This window comes from Henckelia pumila, chromosome 2, assembly GCF_033568475.1.
Source record: "Henckelia pumila isolate YLH828 chromosome 2, ASM3356847v2, whole genome shotgun sequence".
Taxonomy (NCBI): domain Eukaryota; kingdom Viridiplantae; phylum Streptophyta; class Magnoliopsida; order Lamiales; family Gesneriaceae; genus Henckelia; species Henckelia pumila.
In genome coordinates, this window is record NC_133121.1 from 106,123,653 (window position 1) to 106,150,651 (window position 26,999).

The window sequence follows — 26,999 nt, forward strand, 5'->3', positions numbered from 1 at the left end:
AACTAAATTTCTGCGAAAAGTGCAGGAAAAAGGGCTTAATAATGCTATCAACAACAGGAGTGACTTGCTTTCCTACAAAGTTTTGGTCATGAATGGCCTTTGAGTTCGATGTAGGGAGAACATAGTTAATCCACATTCTTAACTGTGTCTTCTTTGTCTGAAGCTCAGCATTCTTCAACTTCCTTGTAGCATCATCTTCCAATAAACTTGCACTCCAGTCCACATATTTAGCTAAACCTTGTAAAATCATAACAGGAAATTCTCTAAGGAATGAATATCAGTGAATGCTCGTAATGCAAGTGGTAATTTAAATAAAACTAATGTAAATTTGTTAAAACTTGCAGAAAACAAAATTTAAACAAAATACATCTTGTATTTTATTATTAGGGTGTTCAAAATAAAATGAATTTTGCTTTTTTTTTTGTTTATAACAGTTGTATTGCCCACTGAATCATCTCCATACTAATTCATCATAAGAACTTGACTTTTACATCATCAAACTAATTATTTTCAAAATAAAAGAATAATAATTATGAACATCAAGACTATGTTTTTTGCAATCATTTTATTAACTCATGACTTGTCTATTGAGAAGCTATATTTTAGGAACAACATTGAGAGAAATAATATAGAAAAACAAACTGGATACACCAAAATGGCAAAACAAGTGAGACAAAGCCCAACCCTAAACACTGTTTAAGACCAAATTTAACATGTAACTATGTCATGATAAAATTATAAGTGTCTTTGCGTAAAGATCGATATCCATGGTATACGAAAATAATGCTAACTTCTTACAATTTTCTTCAAATATATTTCAGAAATAAACCAAGTACATTTAAAAATCAACCGATACATTATAAATATAAGAACCTTAAAGTTTTGTCAGAAAGAACAAGAAGCATGGTTAGGATCAAAACTTGACATCATAAATAAGCAGAAGGTAGCGTCTTTTAGCAAATCCAAAAGAAGGGTTGGTAGAGGAGGAACCAAATCCATAATTCTAGCATTTTAAGTTCTCAGATATTTAAAGAATATGTTCGATACCAGTAAAAATTGTGCCAATGACCTAATTAAAAGTAAAATTTTCTGAATTTTTTTCAACATGTAGAAAATCACTTGATTTCCAGAACAAATTTATGGAGAAAGCTTATAAAATTAGAATAGAAAATCATCGGGTAAAATTATTGTATGAATTTTTGCTGATTATGATTTTCCCAACATTTATGACAATCAATTTTCTATGTTGTACCATTATTTTGACCAAAATTTCACACATCTGTATATAATTATACACAACTCTACATAAATTGGCAACCCTCCCCTATTGTAATATTTTGGCTCTGTTTCAAATGTTATATTTATCTCGTACTTTTTTAAGATCTGATGATATATTATCTATGAGAGGAAAAATAAAGAAAAATGAAATGCATGTTAACGTAACGTATATCATAGCATATAACAATAAAAAAAAATGATAAGTTCAGAGGTGATATATGTTTTTAATCCATTATAAACTTAAATAGCAAAACTAAAATTGTATAGAAATGTTAAAATAACTTTAATCAAATTTATTTATTTTTTCATGAAATGATTTTGAGAAGTTATAATACAAAATGATCATATATAAGTAAATAAATATGAGCAAAGATCACTTGTTTTTTTACAACATTACAATTGATGACAATAAGCAGGACAATGATAAAATAAAATTTGGGAAACCTGCTTGGATGGAACCTCTTTTTGTTATTTTTTTGCTTGTCTTAGATGCATGCTTAGACTGTTTTTTAACTTTTGGGAAACTTGTTGCGAATGACTCTGATATTAATATAGAGGACAACATCAAGTAATAAGTGTGAGGCAACAAAGTTTTTTTTTTTTTTTTTGAAGTGAGGTTCGCAATAGCTGGTGAAGAGAATTGTACCTTGCGAGGTAGAATTTGGTGGCATATTATATAGCCTATAACTACTATTTTCGAATAACAGTCTGTTGGTAAAAAAAAAAAATTGGATTATTTTATTGTATCATCGGTGACTATCATAAATAAGAGAAAATTGTTAACTTTGAACCCATTAAGAACTTCGTTACACGATTGAGGTCAGAAATACAGAATGTTGCAGTGAGAAATGATTATAGGAATATGATATGATCCAAATACTAAATGAGTTGGTAAAATGTTGAATCATACCTTCTATATATGTGAGAATACTGTATTTTTTCGCCTCATGCTGAATTTTGATTTTAATTTTAGTTTGATGAAGATATTGAGTTTATGAAGCTTGAGAACCTGAGGTGAAAATGGAGAAGAGAATTAATCTTTAAATAATTACATATAATTAAGGATCCAAATTTTCCAATCATATGAAAATGCTATTTTTCAGCCTTAAGAAAAATGCTTGTATCTGATATCAACGATTTATTAAGATATATCATCTTAACTATTTCGTAGAAAAACAGGGTTAACTCACTATAGCCTAGCATATGCAGCACGTTGATCGTCTGGAAACAATAGCTGACACACACAAACAGAACATAACATAACATAACAGACAGAGCAAATAAAATAAACAAAGCGCATTAAATCAGTTTTGCATAAACATTTGTCACTATTCTATTTTAGCGAATAATGCTAGAGTAAGGAATATACGCAAATGAGTTCTTAGCTTAGGTTGACATTCAGACACCAATTCACCTACTCCAAATGCATTTTTTTGGGGCCTAAATAATTTATATCATTGTTAAGACTTGATAAGTAATCAAAATAACTTCCTATTGTCCATCACTCAGTCATACTTTATAAAAAGCTCTCGATAGTTACTCTCAAAATTTAACTAAAGTTTCAAAAGATGTATTTATGCAAAATTTTACATTTAAATTAAAAATAATTAATGTTCATAAAAATCAAATTTAAATTAGCTTTATGAAATTTCCTACTACAGAATTTGAGTATTGGCCATTTGAATGTGTACATAGACATTCAGACACCAATTCACCTACTTCAAAAGCATTTTTTTCGGAGTCCTTGGAACTAAAACATATGAATTTATGTCACTGTTAAAACTTGATACTTAATCAAAACAATTTTCTATTGGCCATCACTCAATCATACTTTATAAAAAGCTTTCGAAAGTTACCCTCAAAATTTAACTAAAATTTCTAAAGACATATTTATGCTAAATTTTACATTTAATCTTAAACAATGAAAACTAATTAATGTTTAGAGAATTCTAATTTAAATTAATTGTAAGAAATTTCGTACTGCAACTTTACTAATTAGGCATTTAGAAAAATGACGGTATTTAAATTAAATACAAAATTAATGTATTTGCAGAATTTTAGAAAAGAAGTTGCATTTCATGTGGTGAGACTATGAAATATGTCTTGTGAATTTAAATTAAATTTTGATGACTATTTGAAAGAAAATTGAATGAATTGAAATGCGATGAAATGAAATAACCTGTATGTCGTATCTAGATGAGTAAAACGAAGGAGATGAATGAGGTCAATCGTGTTCCGTACCTTTAGGAGCTCTCTGCAATTGTAATGTAATGTTGATTTTGAATGATTTTTTGATTGTGTATTTGTGTTGGTATTTTGATGAGAAGGGTGGGTTTCGTGAGTCTCGGGTTGTGAAGAGTGAATATTTGTGAGTATGGGAATTGTGAAGGGTGAAGAGACGTGAAGTGGGGGAGTAGTTTTCTGGTCGTGGCGGATGGGTTTTTTTTTCTTGTTTGTTTGCTTTATTTATTGTTTTTTGGTAAGGGTTAAAAGTGTAAATTCACAATTGATGTAATAGAAATTTATTCAAGGAGATAGATTTATTGTTTTTTGGTAAGAGTTAAAAGTTTAAATTCACAATTGATATAATAAATATTTATTCACACATTTATAAAGGAGATATATTATTTTTTCTCTTGTTTGCTTGTTTTATTTATTGTTTTTTGGTAAGGGTTAAAAATGTAAATTCACACATTTATAAAGGAGATATATTATTTTTTCTCTTGTTTGCTTGTTTTATTTATTGTTTTTTGGTAAGGGTTAAAAATGTAAATTCACAATTGATGTATTAGAAATTTATTCACACATTTATAAGAGAGATAGATATGTTGAAACTATTTTGATCGATAAAATGTCCATTTATCCATAACTAATAAATAGAGAAAAAGAAATGAAAAGAGGGCGTATTTTAGAAACTATTTTGAAGAATCATTCTGAATGGAGAGAATACATTCAACAAAAAATTGCGAAGATGAAAAAAAAAACCAAAAACCACAAAGACTATAAACAAAAAACAATTTTAAAAAAAAAAGAAAGAAAGAAAGAAAAGAAGCTCAAATACTGCGTTTTGCTTGGAAAAACTAGAACAAAGTATTAAACAAAAAATTCAATCTTTGTGTAAGACAATAGCAGAGGCAAAGCTCTTCTTTCCGACCGACCTCGACTGTGTTATTTCCCAGCCTTCACCCTCCTTGTAATGTTCAATCTGCCATTGCAACAACCATTAGTCTAAATACAAGAATAAAAGAAGACGAGAGAACACCAGATTCGTACCGTGTCCAGTAAGACCTCGTTAGCTACAAGACCTCCAATGACATAAATGGATTCCTTGAGAACCACAGCAGCTGAATATCCCCTGCTCTGCTTCATTGGCTCTCCGCTCATCCAGGCTCCAACTCGAGGCTCGTATATCTCAACACTTGGTACCATTTCAACTCCATCGAAACCACCAACAGCATATCTGCAAAACAGCAATCAAATAGAGTCGGCAGGTAATACTGGCAACAAGAGTATTGAATGGAATGGACTGGACTGGATGGGAACAAAACGTGATCAGTACTTTTTGAAAGCAAATGCAAAAAATGTACTTACAGCTTTTCATTCATGGCTACCAACGAATGGCAGCCTCTTCTTGTGCTCATACTCCCGATTCTGGACCAAGAATGTTCTCGGGGATCGAATCTTTCCGCAGACCTAAGATAGCAGAAAATCCAGAATAAATATTGAAAGGGAAATATGGATAAGAAAATCTCAAACGGTCTAAATAACATACATCAGATAATCAATTCCATCATATCCTCCAACAGCATAGAGCGCTCCATTGAGCTCCACAGCAGCAAGAGCGAAACGCTGTAAAAGAAAGAGTCGCATGAAACCAAGATAAATAAAATATTTTCCTTCATTTCCCAAAAAACAAATTGGAGATGACATAGTGATAACTGTTTGCAACATATATGCAAATAATAACTCTCTCTGAGGGTTCACCAGGCAGAAAACATTGCGGACAACAAATGGTATTGGTAATAATAACACCTTCTTTAAATTGGTATGCTGGCAAATGTCCAATGACTATGTTTGCGCGTAATTAGTATCTTTGAATCAAATACAAGCGTGAAAATCAAAATTCAACAAAAAAATCGAAAAATGCAGAAAATGTGTAGTAATATTACCTCTCATATGTCAACACTTCACAGATATTCTTTTACTACTATAAGGAATGTCTCAGATTACCTTTTGCAGCATTGAGCGTGTAGAAATCCATCGTCCAACATCTGAATCAAACATTTCTACATCTGAGAAGCATTCAGCCCCATTTCCACCACCAACAGCAAAAATCTTTCCATGTATAGTGGCACTAGCTAGGTGGCCTTTTTTTCTTTTCAGGGAAGGACGCAAAGTCCACTGATTGTTGACAGGATTGTACGACTCAACTTCACGCGAACAGATTCTAACTGTTAAAATATTGAGCAAAAAAAGGGGAGACAACAAGGAAAGAAGAATCATGCTATACCTGTATCATACAACAAAGAACCATCTCCGCCACCAAATACATAAAGTTCCTTATCTAACCTTGCAACTGAGGCATATGACCGAATAGAAGACATTGGCTTAAGAGATTTTAAGACATCATTCACAGGCGAGAAGGAATGTAAAGCCGATGACCACGATACACCATCATATCCACCTAACAAAAATATTAACTCACTAAGATCTGGAAACTCAACCGGTGTTTCATTGCCAGAGGCAGCACCAATTGTCATTGAAGTTTCAGGAACAGACTCAAATCTCATGCATACGTTTCGCAGTCTATGAATTTCCAGTTCTGCCTCAGCCTAAAACGAGATAAAGCATCAGATAAGAATGTTGTAGGGATTTTTACCCAACCAAACCACTTAAACATAATAATCAGAAAGCATTTTGTCGAGTAAGAATGGTGGATGTTAAACATCAAGATGCTTTTGAGTAAAAAAAAAAAAGGTTAAAAGAATCAGTATCACTGGAATCAGAATCAGACAGTAATCCATCCTATTTATTGAAACTTCATCTAGATAAGCATCTGGATAATAAAAAAATCTACAGAGCTCAATTTGATAAAAATAGGTAAGCAGATGTGATTTTGCAAGGAAAAATGAATACCAGTTTCTTTTCCAAAGTTCCAATTTTACGTGTTTGTTCTTGCTTAAAAGCCTTAAGCTCCTCCATTTCCTGACACAGCTGCATTCATAGTATAAAAAACAGATATATAAATTAAAAGCTAGAATGGAGGAAGTTGTCCCTCTCAATCAAGCACTCGCATTTGAAAACTAACCTTGTCATGTGAACATTACTTACATTTTCAAAATTTTAACAAAGCCTAGCAATCGCGAAAACTAGATCACTTCAAAACTTAAATTTAATTCAAATCAGAATTGAAAAAGGGAAATGAAGAGTAGAATACACTAAATTCTACCCAAATATCATGACGACTAATACAAGAAAAACAATAGTTCATGTTAAAAGTACTGAAACTTGAGAACAAATTGAAAACCTTATATACGATCGATCTTCTGGTGTCTCATTAATAACTTGATGTGCGTTTAGAAAGTAACACACAGACTCTACGTTGTGTCTTTGATCAACTTCATGATGCCAAAAAATTATAAACATTAAATGTTTCCTGAATAAGGGATCAAACTATTTTCACTTTCTGACTGAATGTCAGTAGTAATTAATTTTCAGAAATATCCCTATGAAATAAATCAGGGATTATTGAATAAATTTGGGGATTTCGGAGCTAGGAATTGATGCTACATAGGTTCACAAGAATACGGGACGGGACAAGTTTGACTTGCTCTAGAGAGGCGTGAAACTGTAAAAAAAGCATAGATTGGAGGATTTAAAGAAATGGCTAGAGTTATGAAAAGAAGATGATGGGCGATTATAAATGTACTTCATGTCTTACTCAGTTACTCATAGAAGCCATCGGGCAACTCCGCTATGACAATCAAACATCGGCAGAGCTCAAAAACCTCCAAGACCAATTCAATTTGCTTGTTTCCTATCCCAACCAAAATAGCTTTGAATACTGAAAATCTGAAAAAATACCTGTGCTATGGTTGTGTAAGAATCAAGAGAATGACAAGGGCTTTCACTATTCCAGTTTCCCAAAGTTGACATGCCATTTTCATAAGTCTCATGCTCCAAGTCCACATCTCCCATGTAAGTAACTTCTTCAGATTGTCCAGTTATAGCTGCAGCTGAATACTGACGATGTTGGGCCAGTTCTTTTAACTTCATGTGTATAAAGTCCTTTTCCTGAGGTTCTGCATTTTTGTTGGCTAAAGATGGCTCCATCAATAGGTTGTCTCCATTCAAACACAAAGGATCGTCTGACTTGCCCAGTGTTCCAAAAGGATCATCTGAGTTGGGAAAATCATCTGCAAAATATGGCTGCTCTGGAGCTTGGCTTTCCTTTCTTTGGATGCTTAGAGGAAACCTCTGCTTTACTGGTGACAATTTTGGTGGATTTTGTGGGGTATAGACGCTTGGAGCAAATGCTAGAGAGGTGAGTTTAGAAATTAACTTGCTTGCTTGAACATGATCCAACTCAAACAAGAAGTGATTTTGAGTGTAGTAGTTGTCAACAATTATGGGTTTGAACAGAGTTTCAGAAAGTGCCTGGCATTCCAAACGAACACGTATTTGAACCTACATGCAAAAATAAAAAATACAAGGTCAGATACTATAGTTTATCTTTGAAGTTTGACAACATTCTTATCACACTCGATACACAACAAGTGGTTTCCACATAATACCTGAGCAGGATACCTTGTTCTCTCTGAACCATCTGAGGTCCAGCCATATGAATCAATATACATTTTCCCGGAGCTAACTGCTTCATAGATGCCATAAAGTTTCCTTTCGCTGTAATTGAATAAGAATAGCGGCAAACCTGGTTCGATGTTCCTTACGTATGAGAAGTGCAGAGCTGGGAGTCCTAAGAAACATAAAAATGTAAATGTCACTGGAATAACATAAGTGCAATCCCAAATTTATCAAGAGAGGATGCGTTTAACAACCTAACAATTTAGAATAATGTACTAATTTTATGAAGATGATACCAACACAAAAGAAACTAACCAAAAAGCTTCTTGGTGACACATTCGCTCTTGGTGTTATTCGTGCAACCAAATATGACACCTCCCAGTTGGTTTTTATTCAAATGCCGACATTTCATAACAGAAGCCATCCACAGAGAAGAAGTTCCCCTATATCTGATTTCTCCTCCTGATACTGCATAGGGAAGTAGGTAAAAGAAATCATGAAATGACCAAACTTAGATGATAAACTGAAGCCACGACGTAAGTTCCAAAAACAGTAAAATAAAAGGAATAGATAGAACTACGTCGAAAAAAAGAAAAAGAAAAAAGGAATAGATAGAGCAAGGTCACAAACAAATTCAACAAAGACCTTAGCATTGACGGTTCTATACTTAAGGTCTCCATGAACAGAAGCACAAAGCAAATACAAATAATCTTCATAAGTCACCTGAATCATTCAAATGAAAAATCATTCAATCATCCACATACACACCAATATCCTAAAAACGAAAATGGTCTATAATTTTAATTCCTTTGGTCCACGAACCATAATTTCCCCAAGGCCAAATTCACCTCTACGTCTCACAAATTACCTTCCCAAAGCATCCATTCTAAATCAACTTGCAAGCACCACAAAATTTTAAAATTCACAGTCCTTTCCTGCTTTCACCACTAAATTAACTTTAAAAAATAACTGTAACAACATTCTCGATACAAATTGTACATTATCCACAAAAGGGCACGCACAAATTGTACATTATCCAGTGGAACATGAAAACACTTCGAGCAAATCCATAACTAGTTCAGTAAACTACTTTAAACCCACAACACACAGATCGAACAATCGCATTTCCGACACAGAAGTCCGATCCATCCTGTTTTCAAAACAACGATTGCCAGCCAAAACAAAACAACAGCACAATCGCCCGAAACCGAATCGAAAGTAGAAGAAACAAAGCGAGAGAAGCCAAAATGTGCACCTGTCCCAATGAACACAATCAAGAATCGATTAACACAAAACAAGAAACACGCAGAAATAATGACAGAGGAAGCGAACCTCCACACTCACTCAAGGAACGTGAGAGAATCGAGAGTTCTAGAACAATGTCCAGAGAGAACCGCCAAAAGGGATTTTATAGTTTGATAAACCAGCACCACGGCGCATGTTAGCTGCTCCGGCCCACCGATAGAACTTCCTACAAAAGGCGCTTTTTTGTTTGGTTTCGTAAAAAATATGCAATCATATAATTGAGAGGTAAACCATTCATATAAAATGAAACATATATGATATATGGTACAATTTATTAAAGTTCAGTCTCATTTAAACAAATAGACTAACATTTAATTATTCCTTTTGGGGATATAATATATTTTATTTAGTTATGTTGTTGACTGCGTAATATACTGTTCATCAAATTAACGTGTGAAACAATCTCATATAAAATTTTGTGATTTTATTTATATTCATTCAAAACTTACGAATTACAAGGATTCATATTTAAGAAATAAATTAATCAACTATATATACAAGATGAATCCAAAAAGAAGCAATAGAAATATATATATATATATATATATATATATACTAAAAAAATGTACAAACAATAATTTTATTTGGTTGAAACCGAAGTTATCAAATTTTGAATGTTTAGCTTTATTAAAATAAGTGTTATATTTTTTTACGAACAAGTTCAAACTTCAGTCATCATGATTCAATATCTAATTAGCTATGAAGTGATCATATGACCTATTTAACTTTTTTTTTGTTATATTTGTCGGTTTCTGATTGATTTTTTTTGTAGTGATATTATATGTTTATGCATTGAGTTTGATTTATTTTTTAGCTAATAATTTTTAAAAAATAGCATATGTTATATATTTGTTGAAAAATGTAAAATATATATATTTGTTACAAACTGTAGGATAGAGAGATTTTTGTTTTACTAAAAGCTATAGTTAGTGGTAATTGTGTAACGCAAATCATTTAGATCGTATCGCAGTTCAAACAAACACATGTTCCAATTGTTCAACTCAAGGAGACAATTATTGCACCCAAACAATCACCATATCAATAATTGTGCTTTCAATCAATATGAATCGAAACTACGAGCTTGACTCCGATATTAATTGTATGACCGAACACGTCTCGTTTTACCAAAATTTATAGTTGATAGTAACAATACGACTCAAAATTTTAAACAATACAAAATCTCAAGCGTCATGTTTCGATTAATGCTCTCAGAGACTATTATTGCGACCCAACATAAACAATTTATGTTAAATGATAATTTGACTAATATTGATTTTTAAGAAAAAAAACCAGTAATTTCTTTATGAGAAATGAATTTTGTATTCATTAACTTGTCAAAATTTGAGTTTTAGTCCATTGAGTTGTCAAATTTGGTTATGGCGAACTAACATTTAATTTTTAATTATTGTTGGTCCAATTGCTGACGTGATATTTGACAATTCAACAATGTTCGATTTCACTTCAGCGTTTTTACGTCGTATCAATATTTTTTTATTATTATAAATCAATATTTTTCAGTGTCATGTCCCCAATTAGACCAAAAGTAGCCGAATTAAAATTTAGCGTATCACAAATAAAATTTGTAAACTTAGTGGACCAAATCATAATATTAAATAAGTTTGTGAACAAAAAAAAAACTATTTTTCTTTTATTTAAAATCTTTATTTAGAGATGAATTTTGATCTTCTATTGATAAAGTAAATATAAATCACGTATTATTTTTTCTCCGATAAACCATGTTAATCATTAGACAATTGTTGTAGCTTGACTTGCTACAGTAATTTTTTTTCAGATAAATAATTTTTTGAATTATTAACTTGTCCAAATTTGAGTTTTAGTCAATTGAGTTGTTAAATTTGGTTTTGGTGCACTAACATTTAATTTTCGACTATTGTTAGTCCAATTGCTTACGTGATTTTTGACAATTCAACAATGTTCGGTCTTAATTTTTGACTTGAATATGTTTTTATTCTTAAATTTATTCAATAATAATCCAATTGAGCACATGTTGTTGTACATGTCATAAAAAGCATTCATATGGAGTGTGATAATTAATATATAATTTTTAAGAATAGTATGTTAAATATATTATTTGCAGTAAAAATTTGAGTAGACAAAAAAATGTGAAGAAAAAATATTTTTTAAAGGATGAACAATCATATTTTAAACAAGTTAAAAACTTTTTTAATCAATCATTTCTAGGATTTAAGTAACTTATATGTGAGAATAACTTGTCTGGGTTAAAATCGATTTGACTTTAGTGTGATTTTTTACTTTTTGTCACACGACTTTTTACGATTTCATAAGAATTAACATTAATTGATTCTATTAGCCAAGTATTATACTGTAATACAAATATCTACATGAAACTTAGTTATAATCATACTCTCTATGTCTCACTTATTTAAACTATATTTATTTTTTATTTGTCTCAATTATATAGTTCAGTTCTCACATTAAATATCATATGTCCTACTCTTTTAACAATTTATCCGTATTAAATTCATATTATTAACTACTTGTATAATTATTTTATTTTATTAAAATTTAATTAAATAAAGGCAAATGAGAAATTCTTTTAAAAAATTTTACTTTTAAAAACACTTTCTTAATATATATGCGAAAATACACACAAGCCAAAATAAAATGGGACGAAATAAATATATTTTTTACCTTGGACAAGAAAATATTTTTTATGATGTTTATTAATTCTTTTAAATTTTCATATTCTTTTATCGATTTATCCCTATTAAATTCATATTATTAACCACTTGTATAATTATTTTATTTTATTTGTATTAATTGATTCTATTAGCCAAATATTATTGTAATACAAATATGAACATAAAACTTAGTTATAATCATACTATCTATCTCTCACTTATTTAAATTGCATTTATTTTTTATCTGTCTCAATTATATAGTCTAGTTTTCATATAAATATCATATATCCTACTATTTTAACAATTTATCCCTATTAAATTCATATTATTAACTATTTGTATAATTATTTTATTTTATTAAACTTTCATTAAATAAAGGCAACATGAGATTTTTTTTTACAAAATTTACTTTTTCAAATACTTTTTTAATATATACGTGAAAATACAAACAAGCATAAATACGTGGGACGAAATGAGTATATATTTTTTTTTACCTTGGATAAAAAAATATTGATGTTATTGATTACATTTGTAGTCCCTAAAATTTTCAAAAATATTAGACAAAAATATTAATTATTAAATAAAAAATGATAATAACTAAAGTGCCACTTTTATTTCATATTAAATATCACATGTCATATTCTTTTACCATTTTATCTCTATTAAGTTCATATTATTAACTACTTGTATAATTATTTTATTTTATTAGTATAATTGATTCTATTAGCCAAATATTATACTGTAGTACAAATATCAACATAAAACTTAATTATAATCATACTCTCTATGTCCCACTTATTTAAACTACATTTATTTTTTACCGGTCTCAATTATATAGTCTAGTTTTAATATTAAATATCATATGTCCTACTCTTTTAACAATTTATCCCTATTAAATTTATATTATTAACTACTTGTATAATTATTTTATTTTATTAAAATTTCATTAAATAAAGGCAAAATGAGAAATTTCTTTACAAAATTTACTTTTTCAAACACTTTTTTAATATATATATGAAAATACACACAAGCATAAACACGTGGAATGAAATGATTATATTTTTTTACCTTGGACAAGAAAATATTAATGTTATTTATTACATTAGTATTCCTTAAAATTTAAAAAAATATTAGACAAAAATATTAATTATTAAGTAAAAAATTATACACCTTCCGTCTCAAATGCATAGTCCTAATTTTTTTTTCCACACAGATTAAGAAAAAATTATTGGAAAAGTAAATTTTATACAAACTTCCTATTTTATCCCTATTTAATGTATTAAAAAATGATTGCACAATTTTCAAGGTGTAGTTAATAGGGGTATATTAGTAAATGAGGGTAAAAAATATTACTAAATATGATATATGACTATATATTTGGAACAAACAAAAAAGAAAACGTGGACTATATAATTGAGACGGAATGAGTAATAACTAAAGTGTCACTTTTATTTCATATTAAATATCATATGTCATATTCTTTTACCAATTTATCTCTATTAAATTTATATTATTTACTACTTGTATAATTATTTTATTTTATTAAAATTTCATTAAATAAGGGTAAAATGATAAATTTCTTTATAAAATTTATTTTTCAAATACTTTCTTAATATATATGTGAAAATACATAGAAGTCTAAATAAGTGGGTAGAAATAAGTATATTTTTTTATCTTGGACAAGAAAATATTGATGTTGTTGATTACATTTGTAGTCCCTAAAATTTTCATAACTATTACAAAAAAATATTAATTGTTAAATGAAAAATGATAATAAATAAAGTGTCACTTATATATATATATATATATATAAACAAATAAATAAATTAAGACATATTTCAATTAATAATATAATAATTTTTTAGTTTAAGAAATGAATTAATTTTAACAATTAATCTACTTTAAATAATAAATCAATGGACACAAAATTAAGATAAATTTCAATTAATAACTTTTTTAATTTAAGACATGAATTAAATATTAACAATTAATATATTTTGAATAAATAAATGGACAAAAATTAATTACTCTTGACTAATCTAGAAAATGAAATGGAAAACCTAAAAAAACATTGAAAATAAAACAAATATTTAAATAATAGTATGTAAGATAAAAAGTAAGATAAAGACGGACAAATTAAAAAATTCACAACGGGAACTCATATATTTGTAAGAGTAATAGTAATAATAATAACAATAGAGTAATAGATAATAGATAGAGTAATAGATAATAGATTAATTTATTTTGAATAATAAATCAATAGACACAAATTTAAGATAAATTTCAATTAATAAATTTTTTAATTTAAGACATGAGTTAACTATTAACAATTAATATATCTTGAATAAATAAATGGACAAAAATTAATTATTTTTGATTAATCTAGAATATGAAATGAAAAACCTATAAGATAAAGAGTAAGATAAAGAAGGGCAAATTAAAAAATTCACAATTGGAACTCATATATTTATAAGATTAATAATAATAATAAAAATAAATAATAATAATAATATAAGAAATAAAATAGAATAGATAGATAATAGATTAATCTACTTTTAATAATAAATCAATGGACACAAAATTATGATAAATTTCAATTAATCATTTTTTTAATTTAAGACATGAATTAAATATTAACAATTAATATATCTTGAATAAATAAATAGACAAAAATTAATTACTCTTGACTAATCTAGAAAATAAAATGAAAAACCAATAAGATAAAGAGTAAGATAAATAAGAGCAAATTAGAAAATTAACAACTGTAACTCATATATTTATAAGAGTAATAATAATAATAGATAGATAATAGATAGATATATAGTTAATAGAATAGATATATATTACATATATTAATAATCACAATTTGAAATTTAGTTGAGAAAACTTGAAAATAAACCTTATTATATTTTCAAAAAAACAATAAAGTAAACAAACCAAAGTTACAAGTTACAACACACATGCTCAACCTCAAGTCTCCCCTCCCACTCTGGTTTTTCTCTTTTTCACTTCAATATTTACACACAAAACACTCAACAATCAAAACACTCTCAGATTCTCCCAAACTCCATCACTTTTCCACTTCCTCGAGTTTCTTCTTCCCTTGCCTTCTTTTCTTCATCCTGTTCCGACCCGAATCCGCGCCACTTCCGCCGTTTTCGGAGCTTCCATCACCTTCCCAGTTCAAAACTGTGTCAAGTCCATCATCATTTCTCATACTTTTCCCATAATTGAATGTCTGGTTGAAGCTCAGCTCGCTCATTTCCGACACAGATTTCGTCAAAACCGGCCTCTGTCGTTTGAAAAACAAGCACACCACGGCACAGTCGTCGATCTTGGCTCGAGGGTACTTGTATCTCCACGCTCTAACCGCATGGTCTACAAGAAATTTCGCCGCCATGGAACGCTTTCTTGTTGATGCAATGATCCTTACCACTTCGTTGTTCGATAACACATCCCATATCTAATAACACAAACGTGTCTGATGTTAGATCATGAGTGGTGAGTACATTATAAAAAGAATCCATAGCCCAAAATGATATTGCATTACATGACAGGACCACTCAAACTTATTAGAAACCGCGAAAGCGACTAATTTTGGAGCCAATGTAGGCATCCCATGATCTAGAACTATGGTTTCTTTTGCTTGGTTTTCTTACCCCATCAGTGGCTAAGACCACAAATTCATCCTTTTCAGTGAGTTTTCTGTATGTTACTTCAGGAGTGGAAATGAGGCCGAAATCTTTTAAACAGAAGTCTCCGAAAGCTCTAGCCATGGCTAGACCAGGGCAATCTTCATGAGGCATCCATATTCTGTACACATTTGGCTCTTCATCCATCGCCATTACTCGGCCTTGGCAGCTTTTGATTCTTTGCATTTCAGCTGATATATTTAAACTGTATAAGGCTATGTATTATATATATAACAAGGATGTCGATTAACATAAGACGAAGAAGAAACACAAACATGGAAGATTTGGTTTAAGATCAACTGTGAGTTGTTCTGCAATAAGCTCATCATTTTCATCTCTCGTGCAAAGAACAGCCCGAGAATCGCCTAAATTTGAGATTATCAGATGTTCGCCCTGAAAACGAGAAGCAGACTGTTAAGATATTCCACGTTGAAATATTAAACTAATAAAGAGTGACTTATCCATTAATTTTCAAGCAGGTGGGAATCTAAGTATATACATACCTTTTTAAGCACAGACACTGTTGTTGTCCCACTGCAGTAGCTTTCGATCGAGACTTCATTCTCGAGTTCTTCGTCTACTTCGTGGAAACACTTGATCAGTCTGGCCTTCCATGACAAGAAATATGGATTCTTGAAATCCGGATTATCGTCGTAGTTTTCCACATCAACAACACAATCATTCCCATCAACACTGGGCTGTCTGTATGTAGTTGATATCTTTGTTGGTAAAGTTTCACGAATGTAACGTGCCACCTTGTGGCCAGAAGGGCCGTGCCCATCGAACACACCGCAAAAGAACATATCTTTGTCACCAGAAAAGCTCTGAAAACCAAAGGTGTTTATACTCAAATTTCGTGTATTTTACAAAGCAAATGAAAGGGAACATGAACACAGAACACCTATGAATACCACTGATATATTAATCATTTGAAAATCATCCTTGAAAAAAGACAAAAGCCAAAAAAAAAACAATGCATGCAATGTGTACCTCCCAAACAGTCATGGCATCTTGGTTGATCCCTTTCTTCCCTTGCTGAGAGAACATAGACACATATTTAGACGACCCCTGCATCCTAACGCGTGCGCCAGCATCGCGTGTTAACACGATGTTTTCATCATCAAAATCTCTTTCGTGCTCTTCTCCTTGCACGAAAAAGCCTTCGAAATTGCCACCCCTTTGGCACGAACAACATGCACCCATTTTTCGCCCTCGACGTCTCCTCTCAAGGGCTGATATACAAAAAAAAACCACCAAAGAAAAAGGTCTGATCCTTAAAAGGTTAATTAAAGACAGACCCTTTTGATCAAACCAGAGGTTGATCAAATCTAAAGAGATGAATTTAATGGCTGGTGAGATGCATGGATTGCAACATGATGAGAATGAATTCCAAAAGAATTCATTAAAACATCGCAACAAACTTCGAGATATTTTTCAACATGGGAATATCAAAAAAAATTGGGGGGACATTTTTTTTTTACTGGATGACAAAATATGGCCATTCATGCAAGAATGGCACATTTGACCTTAGAGTCAGTCTCCGATCCCACCCTAGCTTTTAGGGGAGGAGTTGTGCACCTTTGCCTTGTTTTTTTTACTATATTTGACTCCTGCTTGCATTTGATTTTGGAGTATTATTTATTAGGGAAATGTTATCCTTATCCATGCAGAGATGGCAAGTTTGGAATCTTGCTTTTATTCTTGTTTTCCATTTCCCCCTTTTTCGTTGGCTTCACCACTAGAACTTCACTCATTCACAAAACTTATATGATACGATCGGATATGTCAATTTCATGACATATATCTCACATTTGATCTGTTTTGTGAAAAAAAAAAATATATAATTTTTTTATGTCAAAAGTATTATGTTTTCATGGTACATGTGAGTCTGAGTGAATCGTTTTATGTATCACACAAAACCTACTCGTAGTCATTTGGTCAAATCAAAATGTAATTAATTGTGCTTACCTACACCAGATTCTAAAGTTTCAAACACCAAATTCTTAGTCATTTGGTCAAATCAAAATGTATTAATTATGCTTACCAACACCAGATTCTAAAGTTTCAAACACCAAATTATCAAATTGAGGACAAAATCTAATTTTAAAATTTTAGTTTTTATAAAATTACCAAAATAATATGGAAAGTAAAAAAAAGAACAAAAAGAAGGACGAAACAATAGAAACATCACGTTCTATTGTTCTTGTTTGAAAATTTAAACAATTTCTTATACATACAACTTCAATATATATAAACTAGAAAAAAACCCTTCAATATAAATTTGGATTTCTTGTTGTTTTTATTTACTTAGTTTGAATAATTCTTTTCTTTTTAATGCATTTCTAAATATCTTTGATCGGCCATTGTGTGATATCAAATTGATTTTGTATTACTTTTAATTCGTTTTAATATTTTATTTGGGGTGTATTCGTTACAGAGATTTACTAATTTTTTTTAAATTATAGACTTTTGTAGATTTGATAGATTTCTATTGAATTTTGTAGAATCTCACAAAAATTTCACAGAATCTTGCAGATTTTTTTTATGATTTTTACAGACATTTGTAAATTTTTTTTTCTACAAACCTATTAATTTTGTAATTTATGATTGTGATTTTTAAAATTTATTATTTTTCTGAATTACTAGTTGAATTTCAATAAATTCTATTTATATAATTTTTTTAAAAATAATTATAGTATTCAATTCATTGCAATTAAACAGTTAAAGTAACTCCGTAAAATTTTAATATGTTTAATTGAAGCGTTATTAATTTTTATTTTATCGTAAATTTGAAATAGACAAAAAATGTTTATATAAAGATTATTTTTAATCTAAGTAGTAAGTAGTATGTATGAAAATAATGTTTTTATAGAGTTTATTTTTAATAGAGATGAAGTCTGTAGACATAAATTAAATGTCCATCCAAATCTTTAGTATGAATCAAAAAAAATTATTGACATTTTACTATTGTACCTTATGTTTTAATTTTTGTACTTAATAGAATTCCATACATTTTACTGTTGTATCTTATGTTTTAATTCTTGTACTTAATAGAAATTCATTGAGTGTTTAAAAGTCTGTTGACATTTTGAAAACTTTTAGACTTTTGTAGAGTTTTAAAAGTCAAGTTTGAATAATTGTAGACTTTTTAAAACTTTACAAATGTTTATCTTTGAATGCATCTAAACTTTTATAAATAGAGTATATAAAAGTCTAGATTAAATATATCTAAATTTTTAAATTTCACAAAAGTTATTAAAAATTTATAACCAATACACCCCACAAGATCATGAATTCATACGATTTAAGTTTAACAGCTAGTATTTTTATATATTCTTTATAAAACTCAGGTGATATGTCATACTCTCACCTCCTATATTACAGTCCACAACATCAATGTTTATTTATTTATTCCATCGTTGATCGTACCATTATATTTTATAATAACGTAATAACCTATACATTTTTATATTCTAATACAAGACATGACTTAGGACAAGGAGTTCTTTTATGGTGCCCAACACTATATGCCCACTTCATACCCATTATGTGCAATAGATGAGTTAATCGGTACAATAGATGAGTTTTGCACATGGTGGGCAAGTTAATCAGTACAATAGATGAGTTTTGCACATGGTGGGCATGAAGTGGGCATATAGTGTTGGGCACCATAAAAGAACTCTAGGATATGATAGTATATATAGGTACCGTTTGGTACAAATACAATTAGTACTTGTACAACTTATCCTATCCAATCTCGCGTTCTTCTCATCATATTATTTATTCATCCATTAATTATATATTTTACATCAATCAAATCATTAATCATTTATCTTACATCAATCAAATCATTGAATTTAAATTACTATATTACCCTTATAAATAATATTATTCATATTTTATTTATTCTCAAAAGGACAAAATGGTAATTTATATTTTTAATATAAAATTCAATCAATCAAATCCAATAAACTATAATCTATCAATCAAATCAAATACTAAATTAACTATCATTTTATATTTATTTTATATTATATTATATTATATTACATATCCAAATATTATTTATCCTATCCTCGAACCAAACGGTGTCATAGAATATATAATATAATATGATATAAATAAAAGTTTAAAATATCTCAATAATTATTATTTACCTAATATAAGTTACCTTATTCACAAAAACTCATGCCATCCTCCAAACGAGACTACAAAAAAAAAAATAAAATAAAATTTAAAGGGTTGTTTTAGTCGGTGAAATAGATGAACACTTGACCAAATCATCACAAGTTCGATTCCTCTAGCCCGTCGCACAAGACTTGCCTAGGGTGGTTTACCTGGTTAACATAATTTACAAATTATTGCGTTAGTCCGGGGTTTCTCCAATTCACGTCGAGAGATAGCGATTACGGATTTCTCATGTCATAAATAAAAATAAAAAAAGAAAAAAATTAATACATCTACTAGGCGTCACGCGAGTTGTATAACAAGTAGAAAGATAAATGAAAAGAAAACATCTACTAGGTTGTTTAATTAATCGATCTTCATTATTTCCTTTTTCATTTACGAGCTCGAAATAAAGAATCATAATATGCGTCTTAAGAAACAAGAATCATAACTAGGTTTATGTTCCCATTTCTAAAGGTGTTCTTATTCAATCAATAGAAATTATAGAATCATTAAAAGAATCAAACAATTTCAGAGGGAAAACGCATTGTTTTACTAGACAACGGTTCACTAACGTAACTAACTAACTGTACCCTTTTTCATCGAGGGAATAATACATAGCCAAAAGAACAAGGAAAAGAACCTACAGCATATTAATTTGTTTGCTAAAGGAGACCATGTAAATATAACACACATATAATATGGTAAGTATCCGGCCTTTACCAGTTACCACCATTGATGCACTAGAACTCCGCTTTTTCTAAGAGAAGTGAACAGCTTCAGGCACTGCCCATACGTCTTCTGGTACTTGTTTGTTCTCTCACCCACACAGCATCTTTGCCATCGATTGTAATGGCATTCAAGAAAGATCTCGTCTATTAAGCAAATCGCTCCGGTTTGGAACAATTTCGGTATCAAATCAAATTCGGTCCCTTCCACGTCCATTTTCATCACCACATAGTCATTCACTGAGACCGTGTTCTTCAACCAATCAGAAAAGTCGAATCCTTGAATTTCATCTACATGGGATGAGCTAGAACCATCTGCCGACTGAACAGGTCGAATCCTGCCCATCCCTCTACCTTTCTCTACCTCTTTGTGACTAGGGTCTTGATTGATTTCGAAAAACAAGGTCTCGTTTCTGATCCACGCAGCGTATGGAAGCAAGGTGACCCCCTTCTTGAACTTGTACTCGTCATGGAAGGACTTATCTGCTTCGATTGCATATATATCAAAAGTCTTGTTCTGCTTAGGATATTGCTTCTTAAACCAGCTGACAATGCTAGAACCGTAGCTTCTAGCTCCAACATCTATATACACGTACCTTCGCTTAAAACTAATGTCCACCATCGAAGACAAGTACTTAATATTCTGCAAATTCTCCTTTAGTGTAATCCAGGGTTTTAATGGTTCTGTAGCAATCAGAGGCTCTGCTTTCTGGATCAGTTCTTTTTTGTAGCTGGAGACAAAGCAGTTGTCCACCGCTTCACCACCAGAAATTTTCACCCCGGGAACACTAATTATTCCGGTGTTTAATTTCGTACCCGCTTTTTTCATAACAATTTGGTGAACAAATGGCATATTGGGATCATGCCCCCGAAAGTTCTCTGTCTTTACCAATTTACAGCAGTTGAACAAATCAAGAAAAGAAGCAAAGCTATACTTATCTTTTGATGATGTGTGGACCACCAGAAACCCTCCGCGTTTCAGGGTCCGCCCAATCTCCGCCGCGAAATCACCCGGCCTCATTGATTTCTCCACCACTCCACCTCCGCAAAACACAAAATCAAATACCTCATCAGCAAACGGCTGCTTAACACCTTCTCCCGTTACCACCAAAGGCTTCGAAGGTTTCTTAAAAATACCGATCGAATCACCCACACCATTCTCCCTCAAAGCAAAAACATCAGCTCCCGTTGGTGTTTCGACGCAAAGGGACTTCGAATTATAGCTCAAAAATCCTTCGGAGATCAGATCCTGGAAGATCGACGAGTAGAAATTCACATCCTTCTGGAAACCCTCAGTGGTCCACAGATCAGGAATCTTCTTCGAGGTCAAGGGAACCTTTTCCCGGGAGTTCAGAACAATATCTGACGAGGAATCGGTCACTTGATCGTCGGCGGCAACGATGTTGAAATCCTCCGGCAAAGAGAGGAAACAGAAATCGCCGAAATCACAGGACTCCCCACGGAAAGTAATCACATAAGCGACTCGGAGAGCGACGATAAACACACAAAAAAACAGCAGACGCACCAGTATATTCCTCAAAAAACTCCGTTTACCCACAGCCCGCTCCATTAACCAAAATAAAAAAATAAAAAAAATTCTTCACCTCAGATTTCTCTATGTATTTACACACACGTAAAACCCTTTCAAAAAATCATATAAACAGAAAGAGGGAGAGAATTTAGCGGGAGCAGAAGCGAGCAGAAGTGTGGTTAGCCCCGACGAGAGAACAGAAAGGAGAAGGACAAGAGAATCGCAAATCAAGGGAAAAGGGAGAGACAAAAAGGGAAAACATGCCGTGGCAGGATAACTTTTAGGCGAAATTCACTCCGAAGAAGTAAAATTTCAACTCATATTTTTAGTAAATTTTGCGCGCAGAATTATGGATTTGGAACAGAGTTTCGTGTAATTGTGGTAAAGATTCGGAGAAGAAGATTAACAAAAAAGGAAAAGGTATCGCGGCGGAGACGGCGGCGGTGTGGGGGAACCGATTAACTAGGCTTCGCGGACAGTGAAACTACAATCAAATTTTAAGGTGTTCCTCTTTTATACGACAAGCCACTTCGGGCCCTGGGACAGATATGGCCCATGATACTACCAGGCTAGCCCATCTTTCGACCCAATTATACATGCTACACTAGGGAAACTACAATCAAATTTTAATGTGTACGGCGAGTCATTTCGGTCCTTGACAGATCTGGCCTATAATACTAACAAGCTATGTCAACCCAATTATAAATTCCAAAAAAAAGGCCTCGATTTTGAAACAGGGCCCAGTGAGTATATGCACCAGAAGTTTCCCAAGACCAGGCCCGATAATTGTTCATTGGTATGGATATGGCCCAAAATGAGGAAGGAAAGGTTGAAAACCCCAGCAGTTGGTCAAAGTGGATATATATATATATATATATATATATATATATATATATATATATATATATATGACATCGATTTTTATAATAAGCGATCAATTCATCTTGCCCATTTTAAAGCAAAAACCGAGAGTAAATTTATTCTGGAAATTTAAAAATATTTTTTAAAATAATAATTTCAAGGATATTGTTTTATATCAGGAAAAAAACTATATATTTGTTTTTATATAAAATATATGTGACCAATTCACATAAAATAAACATCTTGTGTGGACATGTAGCAAGAAAATCTTGGACCATAGAATTCTTTGCATTTGCAGCCAACTTTCATTTCAGACCCCACAAATAATTGGATGGATACCTCATTTCGTTTCCATGAATCAATTGATCTCTGACCCTAATTAAATTAGGATCAGATATAATTTTTTTTAAAAATGTACTGAGAAAAAAATTTATAATTTGTATGATATATTTTAATGCAGCGTATTAATTAAATTAGATCGTGAAAAATTATATTAATTCAAAAAAAATTATCTTAAATTATAAATTAATCAAGATGATTCGGCAGCTTTTTGACGTTCTCCTAAGATGTAAATAAATATTTTGCTAATTATCTTATGGTTTTAAAGTTTTAACTCGCACAATTTCTCTTAGCTATAATTTTAGTAAAAACAAAAAACACTCGATATATGCCTCCTCCAATGGGTGTTTAAGTTGGTGGAGTAGCCGAGTAAGTGACTCTTGGCCAGAGGTCAGGAGTTCGATTCTTCCTGCCAACACTTTCTTGGACTTAACCTGTCACACAGAGTTTTTCCAGTGTGGTTTATCTGACTAACGTAGTTTGCAGGCTATTGCGTTAGTCCGAGCTTTTAACCAAAGCACACAAAAAAGTAGTGGCTGCGGGTTTCCACGTCACAAAAAAAAAAAAAAAAACACCCGATATCTTGACTACAAGCCTACAACTCATATTAGAGTTAATATTAGATGTTCGATTCCACAAATTTTAAATCGGTACAATCATTGCAAAAGAGATTGTTGGAATTAAGGTCGATAAGTGACGTTCGAAGTATTATATATATACGTGTATATATATTATCAACACATATACATTCGTGGCCATGATGGTGGTGGGTCTTAATTATCAATGGCCACATTTATACTTGAAGAACCAATTTAATGTGTTTAGTAAAGTCTCTGTCAATGTATGCAGCTTGGTATATATAATATTAATATTGAAACGGGACCATATATATTATGGATATAAATGTTAGGTAAAGAGTGCCAAATTTCGAGTCAAATTAATGTATTATTATTGTTTTAACAAAGCAAAAAGGACTCAACTATATACACTTAATTCAGTGCAGGCTGGAACACCTAAACAACAAAATAGTTGGTATTTCATGATCACCATCCATCCACATATGCAGGAAAGTCTAAAACTTATTGATAATATATATAATTATAATTCATTTATTTCATCTTAATTTGAAGACATAATATATATATATATATAAGCTCATTGGATAAGAACAAAACTGTATGAATGATCTTCTGGTTTGAAATTTTGAATTAAGAGAAATCATAGAGAAATTTAAGTGAAATTGATTCGGAATTCCCAATGTACGTATAATGCATGTGGAAATTCTCATATATTGTCTAGAACTTTTAATTTTTAATTTTTAATAATAATAATAATTATTATTATTATTTTGAAATGTATATTGGGTAGCTATAATTTGAAATTGAGACATTAGCATTGATGGAGACTAAAAGTCATGATTATCCGGGAATTAATTAATTAAAAACCCCCACTTCTAGTCTATTAGCGTCATGTGGAGAACATGGGAAGCAGATAAATGATCCATCAACGAGCTTTTAATTGGATTATTAGATCATGAAATTGAATGGTTCAAATCGCGAATTCTTGATTTATTTCTCAATTAAATTTCAAAGCTTAATTTTGTTTAATAAAAATGAAAATTTATTTATTATAAAACCAAATAGAGAACCTCTTTTATTATTATTATTATTATTATTATTATTATTATTATTATTATTATTATTATTATTATTATTATTATTATTATTATTATTATTATTATTATTTAATTTATTTTTGGTTTGTGATTCTAAATGTAAACTCTCGTAAACTAATTCAGAAATCATCTAGCAATCGACCAGCTATATTTTAGACCCTAGATTTCGTATGTATGCATGTATCACTATAAGAAAAACGCTATGTTGAGACAGAAACGACGATCGAATAAAATAGAGCTAAATAGATTATCAATCAATGTTCTTTAATTTCATTTCACAAAATTACACACACGTTGAAATATTGTCCCACATCGGTGTGTTGAAATATTGTTCCGCATCGGTAGGATAGAGTTTCTGGGAGCCCTTAATATAGACAAGGGCAACCCTCATCTCTTGAGCTAGCTTTTGAGCTGAGTTTGGTCCAAGTCAGTTTCTAACATGGTATCAGAGCTCAGACCCTCCATGTGTGTTGGACCTCCCATAATTGGGTTGCCTATGGTTAGGCCACCCATTAATATCTTCACGCTCCAAATGTTCATTCCTGGGCGTGTGAAGGGTGTGTTGAAATATTGTCCCACATCGGTGTGTTGAAATATTGTCCCACGTCGATTTAAAATCACAACCAATATATGTCTTGTAATTTAAGTTGGATTTTGCAACTATGCCAACTTTATTTAAATTAAAAAAAACTCTAGAGAACACTAAGTTAAATCAGATTTTCAATATAGATTTAGACATTAAGATAAAAACAAATAAACTATATATTTTTTTACAATTAGAATTCTGCAAAATTATATATTATTTAATATGCATATATGATTATTTCTATAATTTATTGAAAATTTTAATTTGGTTAGTATGAGAATTTATGATTTTCTTCTTTTTATGTTGGAACAAAAATTTATTGCTCTATTTCGCAATCACGCAATGATTATCATAAGAGGTTTTCCATATTATATGATTAAGAATTAACTATTAAACTCAATTCGAAATTTGGTGGAAAATAATAATAAAAAAAACTCAATTCGAAATTTGTTTATTACAAATTGATGATTTGAACCACATTTATTATATGAACTAGTAAATATTTAAGGTATGTACTTAGGGATTAATTAAGTTCATCATTGATAAGTTTGATCTTTTGAAAATGTCACAACTTAAGTATGATTATAAAGTATTTTGAGTAGTTTCTATTTTTATGCTTTACGTAAATATAACATGCTATATATCATTTTTATGTGTTGAAAATTAATATAGTTCAAAATAAATTTTGCCAACAAGTAAAAAAATTTCTAGTTACGCCTCTGGGCAACCCTCACCTCTTGAGCTAGCTTTTGAGGTGAGTTAGCTCCAAGTCAATTTCTAACACACGCATATATACACACACCCCCACACCCACACACACACACACATTTTTATATATATATATATATATATATATATATATATATATATCCAAATCTTATCTTTATGCAGATAATTTAAATTAAATATTATAAATTAATTATTAATTATAAAAATTAACAATATATTTATTTATTTATGATTTATTTAGGAGGCATGCAGTAAAAAGATATGAAATGATGGCAGAGGATCGAAGTATGACCCAGCTATTAATTGAAAACGTGTTTCCATGGAAGAGACTTGACAAATGCCAATGCATGCATGCACGAACGAACGATACATAAATGGGCTGATATATACGTATATATCTCATTAGTCACTATGCTTGCTAGCTAGCTAGGGTTCCACCATCATTTAATCATATATGCCATGCTCCAATTATTAATTTCCCAATGTATGATATTATTCCACAATCGTACGTGTATATATCTTGACATTTATCAATTTCGAAAAATTTGTATCATAGTGGAAACTTATGTTAGGGCAATCAAAAGTTTAAAAAAGTAAACTAAAGGGGTCGAAATTAAAGAGTATTTTTGAGTCCATGTCTT

The 26,999-nt window shown here is 30.7% G+C and overlaps 3 protein-coding genes across 11 annotated transcripts; all 3 read right to left on the reverse strand.

Annotated features, from left to right (window-relative positions):
* Nucleotides 1–4,187: 4,187 nt before the first annotated feature.
* LOC140882137 (uncharacterized) lies at nt 4,188–9,561 on the reverse strand. 9 transcript variants are annotated; one of them, XM_073287924.1, is made up of 12 exons: nt 9,415–9,545; nt 9,173–9,337; nt 8,398–8,550; nt 8,073–8,254; nt 7,363–7,965; nt 6,415–6,492; nt 5,789–6,110; nt 5,509–5,708; nt 5,051–5,127; nt 4,870–4,971; nt 4,552–4,738; nt 4,188–4,483 (listed from the first exon to the last, which is right to left on the reverse strand). In XM_073287924.1, exons 3-12 carry the CDS (start codon nt 8,504–8,506, stop codon nt 4,385–4,387), a joined length of 1,959 nt encoding a protein of 652 aa, XP_073144025.1. In that variant the 5' UTR covers nt 8,507–8,550; nt 9,173–9,337; nt 9,415–9,545; the 3' UTR covers nt 4,188–4,384. The 9 variants fall into 9 exon arrangements, with proteins under 9 accessions (XP_073144025.1, XP_073144023.1, XP_073144022.1 ...); XM_073287922.1 differs by having other exon boundaries at nt 9,114–9,337; XM_073287921.1 differs by having other exon boundaries at nt 9,105–9,337.
* Nucleotides 9,562–14,933: 5,372 nt separating this feature from the next.
* LOC140883577 (probable protein phosphatase 2C 65) lies at nt 14,934–17,291 on the reverse strand. Its single transcript, XM_073290106.1, has 5 exons — nt 16,733–17,291; nt 16,246–16,566; nt 16,018–16,135; nt 15,710–15,933; nt 14,934–15,513 (listed from the first exon to the last, which is right to left on the reverse strand). The coding sequence occupies exons 1-5, from the start codon at nt 16,943–16,945 to the stop codon at nt 15,121–15,123; spliced, it is 1,269 nt and encodes a 422-aa protein (XP_073146207.1). The 5' UTR covers nt 16,946–17,291; the 3' UTR covers nt 14,934–15,120.
* Nucleotides 17,292–20,418: 3,127 nt separating this feature from the next.
* Nucleotides 20,419–22,637, reverse strand: LOC140882852 (uncharacterized). Its single transcript, XM_073289069.1, has one exon. The coding sequence runs from the start codon at nt 22,205–22,207 to the stop codon at nt 20,636–20,638; it is 1,572 nt and encodes a 523-aa protein (XP_073145170.1). The 5' UTR covers nt 22,208–22,637; the 3' UTR covers nt 20,419–20,635.
* Nucleotides 22,638–26,999: the final 4,362 nt, after the last annotated feature.

What these genes read in the sequence shown, in the direction of transcription:
- LOC140882137 (XM_073287918.1), bottom strand. Translation starts at nt 8,506, where the DNA reads ATGGCTTCTGTTATGAAATGTCGGCATTTGAATAAAAACCAACTGGGA. An exon ending in GAACAAGGTATCCTGCTCAG is followed by an intron (nt 7,966 to 8,072) that starts GTATTATGTGGA and finishes TTTTGCATGTAG; the next exon opens with GTTCAAATACGTGTTCGTTT. An exon ending in GAACTTTGGAAAAGAAACTG is followed by an intron (nt 6,111 to 6,414) that starts GTATTCATTTTT and finishes ATCTCGTTTTAG; the next exon opens with GCTGAGGCAGAACTGGAAAT.
- LOC140883577 (XM_073290106.1), bottom strand. Translation starts at nt 16,945, where the DNA reads ATGGGTGCATGTTGTTCGTGCCAAAGGGGTGGCAATTTCGAAGGCTTT. An exon ending in CAGTGTCTGTGCTTAAAAAG is followed by an intron (nt 16,136 to 16,245) that starts GTATGTATATAC and finishes TCTCGTTTTCAG; the next exon opens with GGCGAACATCTGATAATCTC. An exon ending in TCTTAAACCAAATCTTCCAT is followed by an intron (nt 15,934 to 16,017) that starts GTTTGTGTTTCT and finishes TAAATATATCAG; the next exon opens with CTGAAATGCAAAGAATCAAA.
- LOC140882852 (XM_073289069.1), bottom strand. Translation starts at nt 22,207, where the DNA reads ATGGAGCGGGCTGTGGGTAAACGGAGTTTTTTGAGGAATATACTGGTG.